The sequence below is a fragment of the Petaurus breviceps genome, unplaced genomic scaffold (genome assembly GCF_028583685.1).
Source record: "Petaurus breviceps papuanus isolate PSGF00001 unplaced genomic scaffold, PetGlider_PUasm1.0 77, whole genome shotgun sequence".
Taxonomy (NCBI): Eukaryota; Metazoa; Chordata; class Mammalia; order Diprotodontia; family Petauridae; genus Petaurus; species Petaurus breviceps.
Genome location: NW_027186492.1, coordinates 11,336,249 through 11,350,615, shown reverse-complemented (window position 1 = coordinate 11,350,615; position 14,367 = coordinate 11,336,249). Strand labels below are relative to the sequence as shown.

Sequence of the window (14,367 nt, the reverse complement as noted above, 5' to 3'; positions counted from 1 at the left end):
CAAGTAGAGACTATTGTCATAATTATCATATAGTGAGATTGCAATAGGTACATGGTTTTGTTATTGCCTGTGGTTTTTATTTCCCTCTTGTTATTTTGGTATTAATTTATCTATGATTTTTTTCCTTTTTAGAGGGAATCTTTCTCCATTTGAAATACTTTAAAGAATCAATATTCATTTGCCCTTAATATCGTGTTGCCGTCTAGCCAGTTTTTCCATCTTTATTCCTTTTTTCTTTTTTTTTTTTTTTGGCTTTCCAATTCATGATTTGGGATGTTAGGTATTTAGGGCATCTATGTTAGAGTTCAAATATGGAATATAATCAAGTATGAGAATAGGTTACTACTGAAATGCTGTTGATAAGACTATTCTATTTTACTTTTTTATAGTCCTTATTTGCTTAGTTGAATCTCAAACTAGATTTTCTGCAGTCTTTGTCTTCTAATGTTTTTTTTTGCTTTTCCGATGAAAGACTTGTTATCTTCTGTAATGTTTTTCAAAGGACCATTTTCTTAACCCTTGACTTTAACTCCTCCTGAAAAGACAAAACCAAAGGTTTGTTGTCTCTAATGGTTTCTGAGTTCTTTTGGCCTCCTTGTTTCGGTGACTATTTTGTATCATTTAAACTACTCCAAGAAATGGAAGTAGTCAGTCAATGTTGTTAATTTTATACATTTCTATTTTTCAAAATTCATAGCTTGTATAAGTAGTTAAGATTGCTGCTGCTTTATTTGCATGCACTGTTTCTCATCTTTATTCTTCTAAGTTAAGGTTAATTTGGAACTTTACCTAACCAGTCAGCGACCTGACTGCTTATAGTTTACTAAATCAGAAATGATTTCCATATTGGTTACCGGTCATTCCTGGATCCAATTTAATAAATTATACTTTTGTTATTTTTTTCAATACTTGTATCTAGTCCTCTCTGCTTCTTAAAAAAAAATTGAAAGTTCCTAGCATGGATATTATGAGACTATTTTGAAAACTCAATAATCATTTTACCCCCTTCATTTCTTAATACTGGTTTAAGCTTTCCATCATATTATTCATTATACTGTTCTGTGCTTACCTCAATATTGAGACTACCAAGTCATAAGATATACATTGGCTTATTTTTAAGCATCTTGTCAAGTTCTTTGAAGAGGTTGTCTACTTCACTGTCTGCAATAGGTGCTCTACAACAGTCTTTACTGTGGTCCCTTTGCCTGAGTTTATCATGTGTTTCCATTGCAACGTTGTTTCTCCTCCAAATGGTGAAACTGACTTCTCTTAATCCCTTATTTGAATCCCTAGTAGTAGCTGCCCCACTGGGGATCCAACTAGCCAGTTCCAGTTGGGCAATCTTTCCTTCCTTCTTCCCTCCTTCCCTCCCTCCCTCTGTCCACATGGGGAATCATGTTCTTATATGTGGGTACTCTACCCATATACATGTTGATCACTGGAACCTCACAAGATATCTTGGGGTTTCAGGGCTACATTTTTTCCTCTTCCCTACTTATTTATTCTATCATTTAAAAAAATAGAACAATTAATTTTTTTTCACACGTGCTTTCATTTATGATTTGTTGAAACAGAACTCTGAAAAACCAGGCTTTGAAAAAGCCCATTGAGATTCAAATGGAGCTACTTGACCATGACTTAAACTCAAATTACTCTGACTCTCACTGATTAGCCAGTGATAGGTTCTTGCTTAAGCTTCATTTGATCATCATTGTTTGGGTTTTGATGGTTCAGTGAGAGTGTAAATAGCAACTGGTTCTGTTCTGGCCAGAAACCCTGAGGGTTTTTCCCTTCCCAGTTTAATTAATTAATTAATTTTTTCTCTAGCCTTTAATCACTGAATGGGTATTGCCTCGTGCAAACTGAGACCTGAAAAACACCTTAGTTTAAAAAGGTCAAGGTCTCCCACTGTATCTGCGGTCATCTCCAGTCATCCTGACCTGTGTCTTGACACTGGATTCAGATGACCCTGGAAGACATAGTGAGGCTGATGACTTTGCACAGCCCTGCCTCACTTAAATCCAATTTCATTTGCAAGTCAAGACTTCCCATCCTGATGGCATTGGTTCTCTTTGAAAATGAAGGACAAACCACCCCAATATTTGAAATCCTGAGAATTTATGAGCCTTAAACTTCTACTTACATTTATCATCAGAATTTTTTTGTGGTGAGAGTTATTTCTTCTAGTAGACTCACTGGTAATATAACAAAGTTCTTAGATTTAGATTAATTTTTGTGACTGGTCTAAAAATTGTTATTCTTAGCACCTTCTGCTTGCTTTTTTCACTATTCTGCCTCTATCACTACAAAAGTGAATGTTGGCACAAGACTGAGAGCAGTTCTTTATTTTTATCTGTTTAATTACTCTCCATGGCCAAATTACATATCTGAGGGCTAGCCTGCTGCTGTTCTACCTCTTCCTATTTATCTAGATTAAGAGAAGATACAATGGATTGTTGAGACCATACTTGAAGCTTTTACAATGTTGTAGAATCATCCAGAACTTGTCCTTCACTGGCATAGCCATAGAGCAACCAAGGTCACTTCTCTGGTAGCCATTATGTATAGCAGGATATTGCAAAGATTTTCTTTCTTTGAGTAATGGGTGGAAAAAGATAAAAATTTAAAGGTTTTGATTCTTATCTTACAATTCCAGTACTTAATTGAGCAAATCTATTATTCCATTTTGCAAGGTATTTAAGTTGACAAAAATATATGGTACACTGTTACAGGAAAAATATTAAAATTAGTCATTAAGGTCATTGCTTTTTAAGGTAAGAATACATCTCCTTCTATCTGTTATGTCAATCAATGACTACCCTAGTCATTCTTTTTTTCTGCTCTAATACTTGATTATCTAAGATTAAGACTGTGATGAACCTCATTGACCATTCTAATGTCTAACATAACCATGTCAGCCATGGCTTAGTCTAATCTTTTTGGTTAAGGAGTATACGGGAGAACCAAGAGAAACAAGTTGTTGGATCCGCCTAGCAAAAGTAGCCATTCTGTATCGATCATGCCAGGATGCTCACAAGACGGGAATGATTGCTTTTCAGAAATAAAAAGGAAATAAAATTTAATTTTGAACTTTTAGATGGTTACACTTAAGTCCTTTTGAAATAGGAGGGGACACATTTATAGCTAAAAATTAAATATAAGTACCACTATGATTTAAGATGGTGGGTAAATAAAATGAAATCTAAAGTAAGTTTATTAAGGAAAGAAAAGTTAAGTTAAACCCATTTGTTGCAAAAGATGATATTTATTCCTTGCATATTTCTATTTGTTGTTATAATGTCAAATGTTCATGTTACAAGTTTTAAAAGTAAATAAAAATGTTTCTTTTATTGTTAATTATATTCAATTATAAGTTGTGTTTCTTCTTTTTTAAGATTTTTTTTTTTATAGCAATCAGGGTTAAGTAACTTGCTCAAGGTTACACAGCCAGTTATTTCTGGGTGTGGTGCTGAGTGTCTGAGCCCGGGAATGGATCTCCAGGTCATCCCAACACTGGAGCCAGTGCTCTTACTCGCTGAGCCACTTTTTTAAAAGATTGTTAAGCATTTCTCTCAGAAATTATATTTGAACTAAGAACTAGCATAAGAGAAAGCTGACAAATGTTATAAAAAGATTTAGAATGACAAAGCCATTCAACTTCATTAAGGGAACTGCTATTATTATCATGGACTTCAAGAAAGATAGAAATGGTGATAAAAATTGCCTGAACAATTTAATTCATCTCCTCTTTAACTGAGTGCCTTGTTCCTATAGTATTTAGCCAATTTTGTTTTGAATTTTGCAAATTAAATAATACAAATAATTTTCTTCTGATCAACTTTGCCATTTTGTGGTCATTCCTCTTGGTTATTCCTTTCTGAACTCATTAGATTATAAGATCCTTGCAGGCAAGGACTATCTTTTGCCTCTTTTTGTATCCCCAGTACTTAGCAGAGTCCCTGGCACAGAGTAGATGCTTATTGTTTATTGAATGATTAATTATGCATTTTATGTGTTGTCCATACCCAAAAAGGACTGTTCAACTTGCCATTGTTAGAGAGTCATAGTGATGAGTTTGCAATGATCTACCTTTTTTTTCACTTGACCCTCATTATGAACAATGACACATATTTGTAAGCTGTCTGAGGGTTTATTGGTGCAGTCTATTATAAAACAGTTAAATTACATCCATGGGGATCTATCTACCTTTTTAGCATGATTATGTTATTCTACTGCTTGTCTAACTGACTATTGAATAAGAGACTAAATCATTAACATTTGGTATCCCTTTGTATAGTGGCATCTAGGTGGTTCAGTGGATAGAGTACTGGGACTCAAGTCTGGAAGATCAGAGTTCCAATGTGACCTCAGATGCTAACTGTATGACCTTGAGCAACTCACTTAATTTGTTTGCCTCAGTTTCCTTAACTAAAAAAGGAGTATTATTATAACAGTACCTACCTCCAAAAGTTGTTGTAAGGATCAAATGAGACAATATTTGTAAAGCATTTAGCTTGGTACCTGGCATACAGTAGGCTCTTAAATGTTTCTTCCTTTTCCCTTTCCCCTTTGTGTGTATACAGTTTTTTAATGTCGTGTTTTTTTTGCTCAATGTCATATTCTAATCTTGTTATAAAGTTTTTTTAAAATTCATTATTGCTAAGTGTTTTATGACTTTACATATACATATATGTTATATGTTCAATTTCACCAAATGAATTTATTATGTATTTATTATTTAAAGTTTTCCCATATTTGTAGTCTTTTTAGTTCCGTTGGTATTAGTCCTTCATCCTCCATAATGTTTGCAAAACTTCCCACTTAGAATCCTCTGCACATTTCATTAACATGCTGCTTAATCTCTTCTTCCAGATCATTAATAAAAATGTTAAATAAGACCAAATCTAACATTGACCCTTGTGCATTCCCACCACACACTTCCTACTAACTGAGTATATTACCACATATCACTTTACTTTTTCTATGGTGTTTCAGATCATCCAGAATTTCAGTGATTTGCCCTTATCCAAGCTAACTCCATTGTATGAGAAAGATTTCCGTAGATTGTAGCTTTGAAAGGATATAAAAAGCCTTATTTAATTGAATTTTAAGAAAGCTTAGTAAAGTAACTCTTTGTTTCTAAAATACTTGTACCATGAATTTTAGTCAATTTAAACCTGAATATCTATGGAAAACATGAAAATGGCAACTCTCTGAATTGTTTAGCACCTTACCTTTGGGCAATACTCATAATTAACTCTTTTCTTTTTAAGATTGTTAACCCCCCTTTTTATCACAGTGGCCATTTCACTTCTTTCTCTGTAGGAGTGTCTCTAAAAACAAAGGTTAGGTTAAAGTCTTTTACTTGCAGTGAAGATCTTATGAATATCTAGTTTTCTTACATGTTAGCATATTCAGGGTAATACATACTTGGACATCTGTCCCAGTCTTATTTTCCTTAAGGGATTATACAATTAAATTAAAAAAAAATAGTTTTTTAAGGTTTATCAGAAATGGTAATTGGCATGTTTGATTATTAATAGCACCTACTTCAGGAAAAAAGCCAGTCCTTTGGGCTCCAAAGTATATATAAATTTAGCCTTCTTTTTATAAATTGACCTCCTTCCCTCCATTACTCATAGGAAAGCATGCCTTAGAGAAAAACTTCATTCCCAATATCATCTGGTGTACTACTGAGCTCTTAAAGCAATCTGATCACCACAGCTGCAATAAATAAAGCCTCAATTCCATAAGTTTTCATGCCAAATATTATTCAACATTCTTTTGGTCTGGCTCATCATTTGATGGAAACCAGCATGGTGAACTTGCTGCTTCTTCCTTTCTCTAATGGGTGCCGGAGTGTTGAGTAATGATGAAACTATAAGTAGTTAAAGTGCAAGCCAGAATGGTTGGATTCTTTTTCCTTTGCTTGCTCATTTTTATTTTTATATTTTGTTTTATTTTTATTTTTAGCAGTTTATTATTGTAATCAGGTATTAATGTAAAGTTGTGGATGATGGTGCCTCACGTCTCAAATCTTCCTTATTGCTATTTTCTGAATTCTTTCGGGAATGATAGGATTATAATTATAGAATGTAAACAGAACCAATGTTTCTGATATCATTGAATTAAAATTTTATTAAGACATTGATATACAGTTTTATTTTTTAAATGAAGGAAGGTAGTTGGGTTGTCACAGTTGAAGATACATACATAACTAGATTTAAGTAATATTTTCTATCTTACAAAGAAAAGGTAATAAGAAAGTAGCCTTCTCACCCTGAAAGATCCCTCTTCTCCTGTGCACCCTTCCCTTAATTGGTCAGGATCTGCATTTTAAGAATAGTGACCAATTTTATACATTCATTCCTCTATAGGTTCTGCTCCTGGCTTTCTGGACTTCCTTTTCTTTTTCTGTTTTTTTTTTTCTTTTTTTTTTTAACCATGCGCTCTCTGACTTCCTTCTCTCTCCTCACCCACCTTGATTTTCAGTTTTATTTTTTAATGTGCTTTCTCCTCCTATTAGAGTGTAAGCCTCCTTGAGGGCAGGGAATATCTTTGTTTTGACTTGTATCTCCAGCACTTAGAACAGTATCTGACGTATAGAATGTATTAACAAATGCTTGTTGACTTAATTTGATGAGGGAGCTATACAAGTATGTTGGTTGGATAAGGATCTGTAAAAAATAAATGTTACATCCATGAAAATATGAGCAAGAATATTATTGGACTTTCATTGAATTTTTATGTTAAGTCATACAGTGTTATGATCTCAGGGATATTGTGTCATTTACTGTGTCTTTCGAGAGTTCATTTCATTTATTCAGGTCATATTTTAAGAGGAACATATATGGTTCAGATCTAAAACATAATTCTACAATACATCTAGCTGATCTTATTAAATCCAGCCAGGAAAAGAGAGGTCTAATGATGTGAACAATTTCTGTATCTTGAGTTGTTACCCACCAAAGCTCCCACCAAAGCACTTGCTTAAAATGAATTCCTTCTGGATTAAAAGAGTATTTCCTCTTTGTTTCCCTCTCTCTCTCTTTCCAGACTGAGGTTCAGTTATGCTACCTAGAAGCACAAAGGGATGCTGTAGAACAGATGTCCTTAAAGCTGTACAGTGAACAGTATACCAGCAGCAGCAAGCGCACAGAGGAGTTTGCTGATATGTCAAAAGTTCACACAGCAGGAAGTAATGGGTATGGAACTATTCTTTTTGTTGTATTATTCTCACTAATCTCTACACGTTTACATGATTTTCCATTGGTAGGTGTTAGCCAAAAGTTTTCTCCCTGGACAACAAAGAAACACATAGAAGACTGAGTATTTACCTTCCCCTTCCCCATCTTCCCCATCCAAAAATTTATAATAGTAATGCTGAATTGAAGACTGTGAATACTTTATCAGTCCTTGTCATTAAAACCAGAACTTCCTAGCATCATTCATTCATTTAAAAAAAGATCAGCTGTTTGCTTCTGAGAGATAGTTTTTGTCCTCTCAAATACAAACCTTACTTTGGACTAACAGTCCCTGGGGTATTAAGCCTGCCATTTTCACTAAGTATAATTTCTAGCATATTTTCCCTCCTCCTCTTTAACTTCCTGAGCTATTTAAAGACCTCTTTAAGGCCCTTTTAAAAATGATAGAACCTTGTTGGAAACTTTGAGCAATATTTGCTTAGAAATTGTTTTCTTCAGTGACTCAGATAATTAATAATTGGTTACAGAGGGTTTCAGACTCTAGGCTACTCTTTCAGAATCATTTCATGCTACCTTGAATGAGAATGATCTTGAGGGCCTTGTGCTACGTAAAATATATAGTCATAGTCACAAATGGAACTAAGACAGGCATTTCTTGGTAGTCTGCTAAGACATTGCCATATTGGATCACTCGATCTTCTTCCTTTACATTCCTTCTCTTGACCCCATATTTTTATGTGGGCTGTTCCTCTCTCTGCCTAGAAAGTTTCCTCTCCTTACCTTTGGAACCTCTAGCTCCCTTCATGGCTCAACTTATATGTTACCTCCTACACGAACCTGTTCTTAATTGATTGAAAACAGCAACACTTACTTAAACACTTACTTTGTACCAGGTAATACACTAAGCACCAATGATACAAATACAAACAAACCAGATAATCCCTGTCCTCAAGGAGTTTATAATCTAATAGGAAGAGAAAGCCTGTGATGTCCAGTGGAGAACTTTTGATAATTGAAATGAATTTTAGTCAGTATTCTAACTATGAAGAACTTATGAGTGGTGCTGCAAAAAAGACAACCATGATATTTCCCTTTTCCATATGAATTTTTTTTAATAGGATTACATATTTAGAGCTGGAACAGACCTTCAAGTTCATGTAATCCAACAGATGAGGACACTGGGATCAATCAATCAATAAACATGTATTAAGCACCTATTATGAGCTAGGCAGTGCACTAAGCTCTAGGGATGGAAAAAAAAAAGGCAAAAGGCAGTCCCTGCCCCAATGGAGGAACACAACAAGCAAACAAATATATACAAAACAGGTTATATACAAGATTAATAGGAGATAATTAAAAGAGGGAAAACACTGGAATTAAGAAGCGTTAGGAAAGGCTTCCTTTAGAAGGTAAGATTTTAGTTGGAACTTAAAGGAAGCCAGAGAGTTCAATAGTCAGAGCAGAGGAGAGAGAGCATTCCAGGCTTGGGAGATAGCCAGAGACGCATGCCTTGGGCCAGGGTCTTGTTTTGCAGAACAACCAGGAAGCCAATGAACCTAGATCAAAGACTGTGTGTTAGCGAATAATGTGTAAGAAGACTGGAAAGATAGGGAGGGGCTAGAATATGAAAGACTTTGAATGCCCAAAATAGCATTTTGTATTTGCTCCTGAAGGCAATAGGGAGCCATTGGAGTTTATTGGGAAGGGGGAGGAAGGAATGATCTGACCTGCATTTTTAGGAAAATCACTTTGTTATTTGAATGGAGAATGGATTGGAGTGGGAAGGGAGTTTAGGCAAACACACCCACCAGTAGGCTATTGCAGTAGTCTGGGCATGAGGTGATGATGGCCTGCACTAGAGTGGTGGCAGTATCAGAGAGACTGAGCTATATGTCCAGAGTCATGCAATACCAAAAATAAAGGGCTGCCTATCGTGTGTCTAATACCCATGTCATACATAAAGCAATTATTCATGCTATTGTATTTCTGGGTCATCATTGCCATTGCAATTCTGAAAAAATACCCAATCTTAAATTAATTAGAGATATAACTATTTTAAATATGAAATCTGTGAAATGGCCATTTTACAGACTAAATAGACTAGTGCTCCCAATATGCTATAAAGTATATTTACTGTAGCACTTGAAGGATCTTGTGTTTTCTTTAGCAAGGGGGACTACTGGTATAGGAATTCCTAAAATCAATACAATCCTTTATGAGTTAGATGTTGAGCCCTAGGGAGTTGCCTGAGGCAAACAGAATCAAGTTACTTACTTAGGGGCACAACATTGTTGTTCTTTGGTCCAATGACCTTATGAGAATGATGTCTTAACTTTGCAGTGAATTGGATTTAAGTAAGGCAGAGGTATGAAACAGCTTCACTATCTTCTCCACAGTCATCAAAATCAAGTGGCAAGACAAACCTTCATTCATTCAGCAAACACTTAAACTAAGTATGAGAGTATGAAGTATAAAGTTTGAAAAGAGGAATACACCAGTTCTTACCCTTTCTATTTTATACTATTATAATCAGTTAAACACCAAGCACTTGTTAAGTGCCAACTGTGGGACAGCTACTGTACTAGGTTCTGAGAAATAAGTCAAAAGTCAAACAGTCCCTGTCAACAAGGAGCTTACATTTCTATTTCTATTGCAATATGTACAAAGGTAGTGTGTGGTTGGTGAAAGGTGAAATGACTGAGGGAACAAAGGTTTGATCTTCAAAGCATATCAATTTATTAAGCAATCAGTGCCAATTCCCCAACAAACCAGGAATAGGAAAAATAGGCAGAAAGAGATGAGGGGCAGGGTATTAACATCTGGGAGGAGTGAAGAAGCTTAAGCTGACTCTTGAAGGAGAGTAGGGGATTCTAAGAGGTAAAGGAATGGACAGAATATATTTCAAACACAGGAAACAGCCATTTTAAAAGTCAAGAGACAAACAGGGTATCTTGTATGTGGAATGGCAAAGAGGCTAGTTTGATTAGACTGTACAGTATATAAAGAGGAACAATATGTAATAAGGCTAAAATGGTAGGTTGGGGTCAGGTTATTAAGAATTTAAATCCCAAAAAGGAAAAAATTCTTCTTTAATTCTAGAGATAACAGAGACTCTAGAGTTTATTAAAAATTTTAATATGGGAGAGATTTTCCCCTCCCACCAAAACTATTTCATATTTACTTTGCATATATTTTACATTTATTGATTTATGTATTTTTCTTTAAGGAGAGGGACTATTTTTGTCTTTTATGTGGTACTATAGCCAGCATAAAATAGGACTTAATAAATAAATTATTGAATTGACAGAGACATGCCTTTGAGCGTTTTTGAAATCATATGCTCTAATGAACATTGAACAATTCAGTCAGGCACCTAGAGAGTTTCTAATATTTGGATGTTAAATATTAGGTAAATGCATTCTATATCTTGGTTTCTTCTTTAAAGGAATATGGTTCATGTTCCACAATTTGTTATTATTAGTTTATTGTTTGGATTGAAGTAATTCTGAGATTTCATCTTTCCATATTATGTTTTAATACCTTGGTCATTTTTTTAACTTTTAAGTTTCAGTGAAGACATTAACCTGCTTCAATACTTCACTACAAGAAGTTTGACCAGACATTTAAATTCAGTGACATAAGGAGTTTCTAGTGAGAAACTCTCTCAGCCTTTGCAGATTGGCAACTACTTTTCAACTCATAGTCTTGAAGAAGGAGTCAGCAATTTTGTATGAGTTGATTTTTTTGCATTTTAAAATAGTTTTATTTTATTGAAAAAAATAAAAATGAGGGGCAGCTAGGTGGTGCAGTGAATAGAGCACTGGCCCTGGAGTCAGGAGGACCTAGTTCAAATCTGGCCTCAGACACTTGACACTTAATGTTTGACCTCAGGCAAATCATTTAATCTCAATTTACTTGCCTTCCCCTATCCCCTCCTCCAAAATGTAAAAATCATCCTTAACTTGTGGGCCATACAAAACCTGGCAGTGTGTTATATTTGGTGCTCTGGCAGTAATTTGCTGACCTTTATTTAGAGAGTTGCTTGGGGTACTGGGAAGTTAAGTGACTTGCTTAGGGGTCACACAATCAATATATGTCAGTAGTGGGGATTGAACTAAGGTTTTCTGAACTCCAAAGTCAGATGTTTATCAACTATACCATACAAAATAAATAGAAGAAAAATTTGAAGGGGAGGGTACTAAGCGATGAGGGACATGGATAAAGAAAGACGTTGTGTAAAAGGTGTAAGTTGCGTTGAGCTTTGATGAAAAAATGGGAATTCTTAGAAGCTACTCTAAGGAGATATTGTGTTCTAGCCATGGGAATTACCATTGAAAAGGCTGAGAGGCAAAAATAGAGTATTGTGTGTGCGAAGAATAAAGGAAGCAATATCTAATAAGGTTAGAAAGGTAAGTTGGGCTCTGGTTTGAGAAAGAAAGCCTTTTTAAAGCTGAATAGAGAAGTTTATATTTACTGCTAAAGATAATTAGGATCCATGGGAATTTACTGAACAGGGGTATAACACAGTCAAACTTACACTTTAGGAAAGTCACTTTGGCAGCTATGTGCAAGGTGGATTGGAATGGGAAACACTTGAGACCACGAGACCAGTTTGCAGGCTATCACATTTTGGGCACAGGTAAAAGATAATTAAGTGGCCCTGTGAGTAGAGAGAAGAGGATGGATGCAAAAGGTGTTGTGGAGATACAGAGGAAAACATCTGGAAATTGATTAAATGCATGATGTGAGGGAGTATAATGAATTGAGAGTAATTCTGAGGTTATTAACCCCAGTGATTAAGAAAAATAATGTTGTCCTTAACCAAAAAATTCAGAAAAGGAGTGACTTTATAGCAAAAGACTGAATTCTACTCTGAGCATGTTGAGTTTTAGATGCCCATGGGATGTTCCCATCAAAATATTCAATACATCATGAGAGATTTGTGGCTTGAGCTTGGGAAAGAGATCAGCAGTGGATGTGTAGATATTAAAGTTATCAGCATAGAGATGATAATTAAACCCAAAGGATATACTAAGGTCACCATGAGAATAGAGAACATAGAAAGAGAATAGTAGAGGGATAAGAACAGAATCTTGGAGAAAATCCATAGTTAGGCAACATGACACAGATGATAAACCTGCAAAGAAGACTGAAGAGGAGAATCAAAAGAGTGATACCAGGAAAACACAAAGAAGAGAGTTTTCAGAAAGAAAGGAGAGCCAATAGTATCAGCTGCCACAGGGAGGTAAAAAAATTGAGGAGTAAGAAAAAATCTTAAGATTTAGCAATAGATGGATCTTGGAATCATAGACTTGGAGCTAGAAGGGATGTTAGGGACTGTGTAAGCTAACCTTTTAATTTACAAATGAGGAAAGTGAGGGCCAAAGAGGTTGTGACTTATTCGAGCTCACCCAGGTAGTAAATGGCAGAGGCAAGGTTTGAACTTATCTTCTGATTCCAGAACTGGTGCTCTTTTCACTGTATTATACTAATTCGCTATCACTGATAATTTTGAAGAGAGCAGGCTTGATTAAAAGACAACATGGAAATCAAATTATGGTGAGCTGAGAAATCGCAGCAATGAACATGGACAATTCTTTCTTGGATTTTGACTGTGAAAGAGAGCAGACATATATTGATAGCTCAAAGGGATAATAGGATATAGTGAGGATTGTTTAGCATTGGGGAAAACTTTGCCAAATTTGTAGGCAGTAAGGAAGGAACCATTAGAGAAATGTTGCATATGAATGACAGGGACAGAAAATCAGACACACAGAGAGTCAATCTTCTGGATGATATGGAAGAGGATGGCCTTAGGAGAAGGCTCACCTCCTAATAAAGGAGCAAAGGGGAAGAAAATGGTGGGTGATTTCAAGGAGTTTTGGGAGTGGAAGGAGCTCACAAATAGATGGTCTCTATTTTCTCAGTAAAAAATCCTCAACTGAGAAGCCAAGGGAGACTTGAAGGAAGAAGTGGGTTTTAAAATAGCCTCTATGGGAAGTGGGATAGAGAATCAATTAGGGATGAATAGAAGTATTGTATTGCTGCTGTGTGGGTCCAATTGGGTTTAGATAACGTAAGTTGTAGTGGATACAGTTGGCTTAGTTTCATGAATGTCATCTAACTCCTTTCAGTAGCACATGAGAAGGAGAAAAGTTGGTTTTTGGTCAGTGATCTAGTGTTCGGGTTTGGCAAGGCATGAATGTTGGTAGGAAATGAGGGCAAGGGATTTGAGAACAGAAGACATTGTTGAACTGGTTAACTATAGGGGTTGATCTTGGGAAGAAAATTAAGCCCAGTTATAGCAGGCATGATAGCCTAGGAGAATATTGTGGTATGAAGGGATCAAGGACTCAATGAAATGGAGAGATTTTAGAGGAACAAATGAGAGAAGGAATGAAAGGAAGTTATGATCTGATTAAATTCTTTAGGAGTTTTTGATTATGGAAGATGAATAATACTTGTGGGTGATGATAAGATCAAGGGTATGGCCATCCCTGTGTAGAACTGAGACAGAACAGTAGTTTATGGAATTTGAGGCAACTGAGGAATTGGGAAATTAAAGTGTGTTTATGGATGTTAACATTGATGTTGAAGTCTTTTAGTTAAGGGGTAGGAGTTGAGAGAGAAAGATTATGAGACTTTTCTCTAGGAGAAAGTCAGGACAGTGACCTCAAAATCAGTTGATTACTGCCACTAAGATCTGGTTTGGGTGACAAATTTGGACAAAGTGACCTTAAGGGAAGAGGGGTATATGAGTGATGGAAGCATAATGGTGTGGCAGCAAGTACCCCAGCATACCCAGGGAGGCTGCCAACACAGGTTCTTAGATATGCTTTTTTAAGGAAAGCAACTCAAAATGGGTTAACAAGCTTACTTTAATCAATCAAACATATCATTTACCTAGTTCAGGGTAAAAAGGTCAGCACCCTGAACTTCAGAGAATACAGAGGTTACAAGCAGACAAAAAATACAGACAGAGAAACAGATCAGCAGACAGGCTTCCAGCTACCTAATTACATCCATATCTAGTCAGTTACCAGAGAGGGAAGCATCAACATCTGGGTTTTCAAAGCTGGGGGGCTCAATGGCTGCCTAGAGTCTTGTCTGGTCAAATCATACAGCTCTTCTCAAAGTGAGCCCCCAAAGCAAAACTTCACAT

General features: G+C 35.8%; 1 protein-coding gene across 5 annotated transcripts in view; it reads left to right on the top strand.

Moving 5' to 3' along the window:
• The window catches only part of AKAP6 (A-kinase anchoring protein 6), a 620,041-nt gene that overhangs the window by 421,143 nt on the left and 184,531 nt on the right, over nucleotides 1–14,367 (top strand). For all 5 annotated transcript variants that reach the window (XM_069105978.1, XM_069105977.1, XM_069105976.1 and 2 more), the window contains one exon: nucleotides 7,057–7,205. In XM_069105978.1, the coding sequence (XP_068962079.1) occupies nucleotides 7,057–7,205 (149 nt within the window). The remainder of the gene's footprint in view (nucleotides 1–7,056; nucleotides 7,206–14,367) is intronic.